The sequence below is a fragment of the Ovis canadensis genome, chromosome 1 (assembly GCF_042477335.2).
Source record: "Ovis canadensis isolate MfBH-ARS-UI-01 breed Bighorn chromosome 1, ARS-UI_OviCan_v2, whole genome shotgun sequence".
Lineage (NCBI taxonomy): Eukaryota > Metazoa > Chordata > Mammalia > Artiodactyla > Bovidae > Ovis > Ovis canadensis.
Window position 1 is genome coordinate 94,344,477 of NC_091245.1, and position 10,943 is coordinate 94,355,419.

Here is a 10,943-nt window from a genome sequence, read left to right on the forward strand (position 1 = left end):
TTTCCCCCAAAAAGGCAACATTTTATTACCAGTCGGGTATGATCTATGGTAAGAGGGGCAGCCTTAAAAAGGAAAATGAGGTTACTAAAGAAATCTCTGATCCCCGTGTTGAAAAAAGTTACGAATTTTGCCACTAACCCAGAAGCTCTTACCTCGAGGGCACTGGGGCTTATTGGTCCCTCCAGCCCCCCAGCAAAAGGATCTAGAATCAGTACTACACCTCCTACCACCACTATTCCAAAGCGCAGGGATCTGATTTTCTGTACATTAAACATGATCCAGATTCGAGCAGATGGAGTTTTTCTGATTAGAATTTTCAGAGGAGCCAGGAGAGGCTGCTCTGGGTTAAGGCATGGCTGTGGATAGATGGATGTTGTGGCAGTAGAGAGAGAAACAAGAGTGGGTGAAGGAACAAGGAGATTTGAGACACTGTCCATTTGGCAAGAAAGAGGAGAGTAATGAGACAGTAATGCTTCAGAAGCTATAATATATTACTGATTGTAGATCAATATTGAAAGAGCCCTACCAGACAGAAACTAGTTTTGAAGAGGAAATTGGAACTTAACTGCTTCAAGACAGGATATGGTGGATAAAATAATTTTATGGCACCTTTTCAAATTTAGGCAAGTGCCCCTTTATTGGATTAAGAAACGAGATCTGAGCCAGGTTGAGGGAGCAGAAGAGAGCCTGCTGGGAGTTGGACCAGGCAACTGGAGGCTACTCCAAATGCCTCAGACTTCCCCCTCCCCTGGCCCCCGTTGTCTGCCCAAGCCTTACCCCAGCTCTGCTTCCAGTCCCCGGCCCCCATGCAACCGCCCTCTGTGTTCTTTTTCGAATGTTCCTCCATCAGCTGGCAGAAGGAAGAGAAACTTGAGGATGTTGCAGCCGAGACGTCCATGGAATGGAGCTGGGCATTGTCACCCAGCAGCTTGAGGAGACCCCATGCAGGTGTGACGCCAGGCCCAGGGGACTGTCACTGAACAGAGAGCAAGTTTCCCAGGAAAGAAGTGCAGGAGCCTCGTCCAAAGCCTGGGACCCCTGCAAGAGATTTTAACTGAATTTTACACTGACACCATCCAAGGCTTCCTTGAAGTGAAGTCGCTCAGTCATGTCCAACTCGTTGTGACCTCATGGACTGTAGCCTATCAGGCTCCTCTGTCCATGGGACTCTCCAGGCAAGAGTATTGGAGTGGGTTGCCATTTCCTTCTCCAGGCAATCTTCCCAACCTGGGGATCGAACCCGGGGATCGAACCCAGGTCTCCCGCATTGCGGGCGGACGCTTTACTATCTGAGCCACCAGGGAAGCCCAAGACTTCCTTGAATTCTCTCAAATTAAAAATAATAGTATGTGTTTTGTCTATGTGTGTGTATCTTTGTGTGTGTGTGTGCATTCAGATACACCTTCCTTGATGTGAAAAGAGGTCAAGATTTTTAAGATGAACCTATATGAGTACCCAGTGCATCATGGAAAATTCTATTTTCAAAAAGCTTCTTTAAATTACATGTTTTGGATAACCCTCAGTTTTTGGTTTGGAAGCAAAACAGCTCTGTCCTTGAGTAGATGCTTTCAAGTGGTCCTAAAGCAAAGGAAACAGCATAGCGTGCTGGAAAGATAAGTGACTGGGGTCTCATTTTGACATTAAGCAGGTGGTCGGTCATACCAGGAAAAGCATACGCAGACTTGATTCCTCTGTAAAGGAGGAGAGCATACCAGGTTATCTGTGGTGTAGAAGTCTCATTCCATAAGCTCAGTGTCCCTTGTAAAACATAACTGCCTGTGAGCAAGATTCTGTCTAGTGCGGAACTCTACTCCCAGCTCTAGTATCCCATGTTGCCTGAACATGGCTCCTAACTGTACTCAGTTCTGTTACAGACATTTCAGATACAGGGAAACAGACTTGAAGAAAAGTGTAAGGACTTGCTCAAGACCACCCAAGTTCCCAGCATTCTGTTCCTTTTTTATGTTTGTTTTTCGATTAGCCTATATTTCTTTTTTAAATATAAATTTATTTTAATTGGAGGCAATTACTTTACAATATTGTGTTGGTTTTGCCATACATCAACATGAATCCGCCACAGGTATATCTCTGTCCTCACCAATCCTCCTGCTTGACAAGCTCTGCTGTGCATGTAAACAGGAGGCGGGGTTACGAGTTGCAAAAAAGGTACTGACTTTTCCTGGTGTGTGGGTGTCTCAGATCAGGAAACAGGACTGTAACCCCATTCATGCTGCTTGATGTTGCCTCCCTTTGAGGCACAGGGGTGGCAGCTGAGAAGGCTGCTAAGAAAGGCAGAGCATGGCATCCAGCCCATAGACACATGATATTCCTCCCAGGCTGCCCACCCCTCTTTCCACCATCCAAGGAACTGGAAACACTCAGCCTCCTGAAACCTCTAAGAAAGCAAGGTGATTTCACTCACACATATTTCTATGACATGGATGTCCAAACAGGAAGCCAAAGAAAACCAGCTTTTCAGTTTTTGTTTTTTTTTAAAGCAGCATGTGACCAGGAATGGATGAGACCAACACAACTTCTTTAATTCTAAATGTCTGCAGTCTGAGAAATCTACCATGCCTTGAGGTAACCTGATAGAACACCGCTTTCGTGACTCAGAAATTAAGCTTTCTTTACTGTGCATGGACCACGAACCTGCATTTAGAAGTCAGTGCAAGACCTCGACTGACACTTCCATACCTGCAGGAGCTGCTGATGAAAACCAGGTGGCCTGTTTAAGCAGAATTCAATTACTCAGATGGCAGCTGTTTCTTAATTCAAAACTTTAACATCGCCTCCACCCCCCCACCTGCCCCCCCATTATGAAAAAAACCAAAGGGGGAAGAGAATACATTGAGTTTGAGCACTTCTGGTTGATGAGTTTAAAGGCATGACAGGGAAGTGGATTCTTGCCCCCGCCGCCCCCAACACCCCCTCTCCCTAGCCCCTCACTCCCCAGCCCCAAGCTCCTTGCAGCTGTAGCCTGCAGCACCGTGTCTGGCAGACTTTTACCAGGAATGGGAGTGATGGTCCTGAAACCCAGCATTCTCTTGGGTCATTCTTAGGAAGAGAAAGAACTCTGGCTTGCCAATTAGAGACTACCTTAGCAGGTGGTATCTTCCTTCCTCTCTTTCTCTTCCTTTCTCTTTCTCTTTCTGTATGTGAAGGGGGAGGGAGGATGTAAAAAGGAAAAAAAAAAAAACCTGTAATGGTTTTAAGTTACACTTGGACACAATGCTTTCTCTCTCTCTCTCTCTCTCTCTCTCTCTCTCCCTCCCCCCCCTCCCCCCCCCCCCCCCCCCCGTGCCCTGCCCACACCCCATACAGAGAGGTTACCCTGTATCAGCCCCTGCAGTCCAGAACATGGATAGTCAAACTTCTTATTCCAAAGGTGACAATTTCTCAGTAAGGCCAGTGCTGCTGTGTTTCCGTGCAGGGTTTATTTCCCTGGTCCTCAGCTGCGGTTTGTTGATGACTAGACCAGTTCAGACAGGTGGAGTGTTACCCAACACTTTCTCACCTAGCTCCTGCATTCTGTACTGTGGTTTCTGCTACAAGCTGGCTGCATATCCCTAGACAGGCCTGCTGTTGGATACAGGAGGTTGCTGGGGCAAGAGGAAAACCAGCACAAAGCAGGTTCTGTTCTCACTCCCTTCTCCTCCAGACAAATTTTTGTGGATGTCTTCATCTTTCTTTGAACCTTGTTTCTCGCAGGCTGAGGAGGAATTTGAAATCAACAAGATCATTCCTTACACTGTTTGAACAGTTACAATGTGACAGGCAATGTTTCCTTAAGAGTACCATGTCAATTGATTCTCACAGCAACAGCCCTGGTGATATGGTTACAGATAAAATAGGCTCAAAAGTTACATTTGAGGAAGGAAGACTCAAATTGAGCCACCTTTTAAGGTCAGGGATTTGTATCCTAACAGATCGCCAAAATTATGTCCAAATCCCAATTTTCCACCATATCTAGCAACTTGAAAGCCTCTGTTTGGGGAAGGAGTAGATAATCGGGATCATGATGAGGATCAGGACATGCATGTAAATGCACAAAAAAGGAAGAAAAAAATTAACATGCCATCTCAGAGCTAAACATGGATGTCCTGAGATTCTGAATCCAATAACACGATCAGAAGAGCTTTGGTAAATGCACAGATTATGAAAGCTTATCCCACAGCTCTGGTTGTTGTTGTTGTTGAGTTGCTAATTTGTGTCTGACTCTTTATGACCCCATGGACTGCAGCATGCAAGGCTTCCCTGTCCTTCACTATTTCCTGGAGTTTGCTCAAACTCATGTCCATTGAGTTGGTGATGCCATCCAACCATCTCATCCTCTGGTGTCCCCTTCTCCTCCTGCCTTGAATCTTTCCCAGCATCAGGGTCTTTTACAATGAGTCAGCTCTTCACATGAGGTAGCCAAGGTATTGGAGCTTCAGCTTCAACGTCAGTCCTTCCAATGAATATTCAAGTATGAGTTCCTTTAAGATTGACTGGTTTCATCTCCTTACTGCCCAAGGGACTCTCAAGAGTCTTCTCTACGACCACAATTTAAAGGCATCTGTTCTTCAGCACTCAGCCTTCTTTGTGGTCCAACTCCCCCATCCGTGCATGACTACTGGAAAAACCATAGCTTTGACTACTGTTTTTTTTATGGACATTTGTCAGCAAAATGATGTCTATGTTTTTTAATATGCTGTCTAGCTTTCTCGTAGCTTTTCTTCCAAGGAACAAGCAAATACCACCACAGAAATCTTTCCAAAGCACAAATCCGATCATGACACCTCCCTGCTTAAAACCCTGCAGTGTCTCCCTATGGCCTACAGGATAAAGTCCAAGCCCTTAGAATGGTACCGAAGTCCTCCACAATCAACCCTGCTCACCTCTCCAGGCTTATCTCCTGCTGCGTTCTTTCTCTCTCTCACACACACACAACCTATGCTCTAGTGATTTTAAACTCCTGGCCAGTCCTCCCCAATAGATTAAGTTTATTTAGGTGCCAAGGGTCTTACTCATGCAGCTGCTTTTGCTTACAACCACCCCACAGTACACAAGCACACATGTGCGCCCACAAGAAGCTCCACTTCATGAACTCCCATCTGTCTTTCAAGACCCACCCCGGGAAGCCCTTTCAGCTCCACAGGCAGAACTGACCACTTCTTCCTTCATGTCCCCATGATATGCTACATAGATACAGCACCTCTCACTGTGTTACTAATATCTCTTTACATGTCTTACTTTATGCCAGACGGTGAACTATTGGAGGGGAGAAATTGTGTCTTAGTTGTCATTATATGCCAGCATCAAGCATGATGTTAGGCTCAGAGTAGTTCCCCAGTAATGGCTATTTTGGATTTTGGGGTTTGTTTGTTTGTTGGGGGGAGGGGGGTTAAATTTAATTTTTGTTTGTTTTGGCATGAGTTAGCCCTTACTTCTGTTAAGCAATGGCGAGTGCCAGAGGTAGGGGTGGGAGAAGGGATGAAATAGAGGGAACTTCTCTAGCGGGCTTATCAGTAAGAGTCCACATGTAGAGGTTTACCTGTCAACCAAATGGCAGCCTCCAGAGTGAGACCTAAGCTGTTAAAAATGAATTGAGCTGGTTACTATTTTTGTACCTGACCTACTTTGGGGTTACTTTCTTAAAAAACTCCCAGGCTTTTGTAAATGGACCAAACAACTTTTTGATGATTCTGTATTCTCTCCTATTATGGTGATTTCTCTCTTCAATGAAGGGAAAATCTGCCAAGTCCCTGAAACCCCATTTTAGTGCAAAGGGATCTAAGGAAGAGTGTTGTTCTCAGTGGAACCAGCCTTCACAGAACCTTCTCAATTGTTTTTCCATGGAAGATTTAAAGGCCAAGAATAGCAGATCTATCCACCCCAATGGCAGCCCTCATTTCCTCAGTGCACATGGCTGTTTTCCCCTGAGAACAAGGAGGGTTCCACGACAGTTTGCTCCTGCTGCCTCTCCTCTGCCTCCAGCTTGCCTGTGCCAGCTTGTAAGCCTGCCTGAAGCCATGTCTCTGCTGCCTGGGTGCAGATAGGACTCTGGCAGTAGAATACTTTTAGTTCCAGACCCTTTGTTTGTTGCCATTTAATTTTTGTTTGCAATGCCCCATGGTGGTTGATTTGTAGAGAACAAAATATGCATTTTTACATGCCAGGATATTGTAACATTTAATAATGTTTTGATACTATTATCACAATAATAATCCCTGGGGTGAGGGGAGTAGCAGTGTGTTGGAAAGTGCTAGAAAAGAAGACCGAGCCTGACTCTGAATTTGAGAACACAGTGTAAAACACTTGGGGGGGACAAATAATGAGTCCTTTGTAATTGTTTTCTTGACAAAGACTGCTATTAATAAGAGCAAATTAAGTGGCAGTTGTAATAAAGGAGGGCTTCCCAGGTGGCTCAGATGGTAAAGAATCTACCTGCAATGCAGGAGACTGGGGTTTGATCCCTAGGTTGGGAAGATCCCCTGGAGAAGGGACTGGCAGCCCACTCCAGTACTCTTGCCTGGGGAATCCCAGGGATGGGGGAGCCTGGTTCCTAGTTCCCTAACCAGGGATCAAACCCAGGCCCTCTACATTAGGAGCATGGAGACTTAGTCACTGGACGCAGTGGTGGGATAGATATTGGCTAGGAGAAACTTTGAAATTGTGAGAAGAACTGGCTTCAGTGCAGTAAATATTGTAACTTTTAATGCAGTAACAGTGGCAGCTAAGTGGCTTCCTGGAGTACCAAGGAAATGGTAAAAAATAAAGATGCATGCCTAAGATTGTTTCCATGGTACCTCTAGTGCAAGCTGGACCAAAGACTTCTATCTTTCCAGTTTCCGAGCTCACTGATCTCCCAAGTGTTTGCTTCCAATGGAAAATGCTAACTTTGTTGCAGGTTCCAACTCTTTTTCTAAAGCCCTTAATTGCAATGGCATGTTTATTCATTTCAGCAAGTACTTACTCAAAGTGCTAGCACTCTTGGCTCAAAATACTGACTTGCATCATGTTTTTCAGACGTCTCCTGACTGCTCACAATGACTGGGCCAACACTCTGTGGTTGTGTCAAATCCTCCTCACAGCCATCCGCATTTGGCAGCCTTGGGGGCTGTAAATGCTGAGTCTCTGGTTCCATCAGTTTAATTGTTTCCCAAGCTAGGACCTTAATTAGAACTGATAGTCTAAGAGGTAGATAGAATAGAGAGATGGAATTTGTCCCCACATTCTCTTCTGGAAGTTTCTTTATCCTCAGCACTGCTCTGGGAGTTTGAAAAGATGCCCAATAGTTTTGCCAATGTTCAGGGACTGTCCAGTTCCAATCACTCCCTGAGCCTCAGTTCCTTCACATAAAATGAGAGGAATGTTTGCTTTCCAAGGTTCCATTCAGAAAGCTCTCCCAAGAGGGGAAAGAGGCCTGTCCTCCAAAATGGTATTTCCCCCTTTGGTCACCCACGTCCCAAGGCATCTGTGACTTTTGCACCTCAGTTTCGTCCACAATATCTCTTTGTCTTCATTTTATAGGCATGCTCATGGCTCCATTGTACAATCCAGCAGGGATTCTTTTCATCACTCTTTCCCATAAAAAGTTTTCAGCTCCAGCTTCCTTACCATATTTTTTTCCCTTCACCTCTTAAGATTTGTCCTCAACACCTGACGATAAACTTTATCCCTAAAAACACTCCTGAGAACTGCCCAGAAGTGCCTGGACCGTAACACTTGGCTGAGCACTTATAGAAACATCAACATTAGAAGAACAGTAGGAGAAGGCAATGTCACCCACTCCAGTACTCTTGCCTGGGCAAATCCCATGGACGGAGGAGCCTGGAAGGCTGCAGTTCATGGGGTCGCTAGGAGTTGGACCCGACTGAGTGACTTCACTTTCACTTTTCAGTTTCATGCATTGGAGAAGGAAATGGCAACCCACTCCAGTGTTCTTGCCTGGAGAATCCCAGGGACGGGGGAGCCTGGTGGGCTGCTGTCTATAGGGTCGCACAGAGTTGGATACAACTGAAGCAACTTAGCAGCAGCAGCAGCAGCAGCAGCAGCAGCAGCAGCAGCAACAACATAACTTGTCTGATACTCTGAAATGTTTTCGTCGAATTATGTGTCTTTCAACAGGACTGAAATTAAAAAATGGATTATCAAATGACTTGAAAATGGAATGGGATACACCTTGAGAAGTGGGATTAGGTGGGTGAAAACAGGGGTGAGGGAGTGTTTGTTGATCTATAGCAAACATTTTTATAAAATATTCTGACTCAATGATTCACATGGTACACTGATAAGAGTAGAAATAGGCAAAAGAGGCTCTCGCTGGGGACTTCTTGGTTGTAAAAGAGGAGAAGCACATGGAAACCCTCTGTACTTGTGACGACAGCCCCGTTGAAAGCAATTAGTATCCTTCCACCAAAAATTCCCTGGTGCCATGCTCAGAGACCAAATTTTACAAGTAGGAAGACGGTTTCCATCTTGCAATTTTGAGACCAGGCTCCGTCATCACTAGCTGAGTGGCCTTGTTTTGAGAAAATCCTCAAACCTCCCGTTTCCCACTCTGTAAAATGCATCTAAAGCCCTTTGCCTTCCAGACTTGAGAATCCCAGGGAGGATTTTATATGTAAAAGTGCTATGTGGAGCAAAAGTAAATTTCAGATTTTAATACCTCTTCCTTTTATGCCTTTTCCCCAGTCTAGAATATAGCTAGAACTTTGAGGTCCTCTTGAAAGGACCTTCAGCAATCTTCAGCTGCCAAATAAACAGCTGAAAAGGCCAAGGGAAATAAATGCCTGATCTTTCAGGGTTATGTTGTTGAATGAAAATTTTAAAAGTGATAATTTTAGTTAGTTGGGTGGTAAAGGTGATCCACCAGCAGGAGAAACCTACATTGTTTAGACTTTTGCTTTCTACATTTTGTTGTTGTTCTTGCTGTGCTTTTTCAGCTCAGAGCAGGGCCCAAGGGATAATTAATCTCAAACAAGCTGAGAGATCTTTAGTAAGCAAAATCCTCCTACAGGTTAGCAGGAATGGGGGATATAGTGCATGAAAATAAAGCATTTTCTAGACCTTTAGAGGCAGAGCCCTGATAACACTTCATTAATTCCTTCTGCTGAATTAGCAGCATTGGGAACTCTGTTCTGGATTTGGGGGTTCTTGCCCCAGCAGGCATGAATTTGAATTTACAGTTCCTCTGCTCTTCATGGCCTGCACTGATTTAACCAAGCCTGAAGGTCGCTGGAGGAAGCACCAGTCCTGAACAATGCATTCTTGGGCAAGAGGAAAGAAACAGTTTCTTCTAAGAAGGAACAAGATTTACTCTAATGGCCTAACAGCTAACACAGTTGCTAGTTTTTTCCCCCTTCGATTTTCTTTCTTCCTTCCCTTCTTCCCAGTTTCTTTCAAGGCTTCACCTCTTTATTTTTTCATGTTAAATTAATAGTTGAAATTAACAGGGCCAGTTTTAGCTTGCTTAGGAAGTTAATGTTTTCCCTGTTTGTTGTCAGAATTCCCAGAGACATGAAGTGACTCTCTCCTGCAAACCTTGTGCTTTCCCAGAGCATGCTTGACTTCCTGAAAACATTGTTAATAAAACCTTCCTTTTTAACTGCAGGAAACCTTCAGCCATTGCAGCCTCTGCAGAAGCTGTAATGGGAGGAATGCCACACCGCGCAGCCAGGCCAGGGCCCTCTGGGGGGTTTCTGGGCTCCCCACACTCTGGGCCCAGATCCCTCAGAGAACCAAAGGCTGACGTGAGAGAGGCCCTGCTGTGCCAGGTGGAAGGCCAGGAGACAGGCCCTCAAACATCTCCCCCTCCGCGGAGTCCCTTTTGCTAAAGATATGCATTCCCTTAGGTTTCAGGTGTTCCTCCCCCGTTAAAGTGAATCCCCAAACAGGACAGTTTATATTCACACAGCAACATGAATGAATTAATCGCAGGCCCTCTGGATTATTATTTGGGGGTGTTGAAGCAAAGGAGGGGGAGGGCGCTTGGGACGTCTGGCAACGCCAGCCCAGGCCCTGTAGGATATAACGGGGATCCCAAGACCATAGGAGGCATTCGTGAGAACACCGAGAGGCTGGCCCCAGAGCCTGGTCAGGGAAGCCATCCGCAGGTAGGCGCGGGGCCTGGGGTCTGCAGGGACGCGCAGTCCCTCCTGCGAGCGCTGGCTTTTCCTTTAGCACCAGAGGAGCTCCCTGATTCCCAGGAAGGCCCCTCCGCGCGACGATTCTGTCCCGGGTCCGCGGAGATTCGGGGGCTCAGTTCCACGGACATCCCCGCACCCACTGCGGACCTTGCGCGCCCTCCAAAGCGGGCCGGTCACGCAGGGCGGAGAGAGGAGGTACGCGGGAGCTGCATGGCTGCCGAATCCCCGCTGCCCAGCCTGCCGGGGCGCCCCGCAGAGGCACGGTCTCGGCCGCCCGGGACATGGGCACGCGCGCCCCAGGCCCGGGCGCCCTCCTGCCTGGAGCCCTGGCCGGTCGCAGCCGGCACGGCCCCGGCCTGGGGGTGGGGTTGGGCGGGGGGTGGAGCCAGGCCCGTGGTCGGTGTCAGGTTGCTCCGGTAACGGTGACGTGCAGGGCGTGGGCGGGGCTAGCACGCAGGTTGCATATTTTAGGAAGTGAGGAGGAGGCGCGGGCTTGAGCTGCGGCGGGGTCTGGGGCTCAGAGCAGCGGCGGGAGGAGGCGGACACGTGGCAGCAGCAGCAGCAGTAGCAGCCCCGGCGGCGGCGGCGGCGGCGGCGGCAGAAGGCATCGGCCCGAGCCGCCTGCCGTCTTCCCTCCTTCCCGCCTTGCGGCAGCCCTAGCTCCTTCCTCTTCGCTCCCCCGGCCGCGCTTGCTTGGCCGGGAGCCGCTCTCTTTTCTCTCTCATTCTCTGAACAGAAGGACCCGGCGCGGGGCGCAGACCACCGCCGCTATGGGGAAGGGGGTGAGTGTCGGGCGAGCCAGGGGAGGGG

The 10,943-nt window shown here is 47.5% G+C and overlaps 1 protein-coding gene and 1 long non-coding RNA gene across 2 annotated transcripts in view; one reads left to right on the top strand and one right to left on the bottom strand.

The window, feature by feature from the left end:
- Positions 1–610: 610 nt before the first annotated feature.
- LOC138429513 (uncharacterized) lies at positions 611–2,729 on the bottom strand. Its single transcript, XR_011252822.1, has 2 exons — positions 2,653–2,729; positions 611–1,038 (listed from the first exon to the last, which is right to left on the bottom strand). It is a non-coding gene; the product is annotated as an uncharacterized lncRNA (long non-coding RNA).
- Positions 2,730–10,497: 7,768 nt separating this feature from the next.
- The window catches only part of ATP1A1 (ATPase Na+/K+ transporting subunit alpha 1), a 32,973-nt gene continuing 32,527 nt past the window's right edge, over positions 10,498–10,943 (top strand). The window contains exon 1 of the mRNA XM_069601723.1: positions 10,498–10,915. Within this exon, the coding sequence (XP_069457824.1) occupies positions 10,904–10,915 (12 nt within the window). The 5' untranslated portion in view covers positions 10,498–10,903. The remainder of the gene's footprint in view (positions 10,916–10,943) is intronic.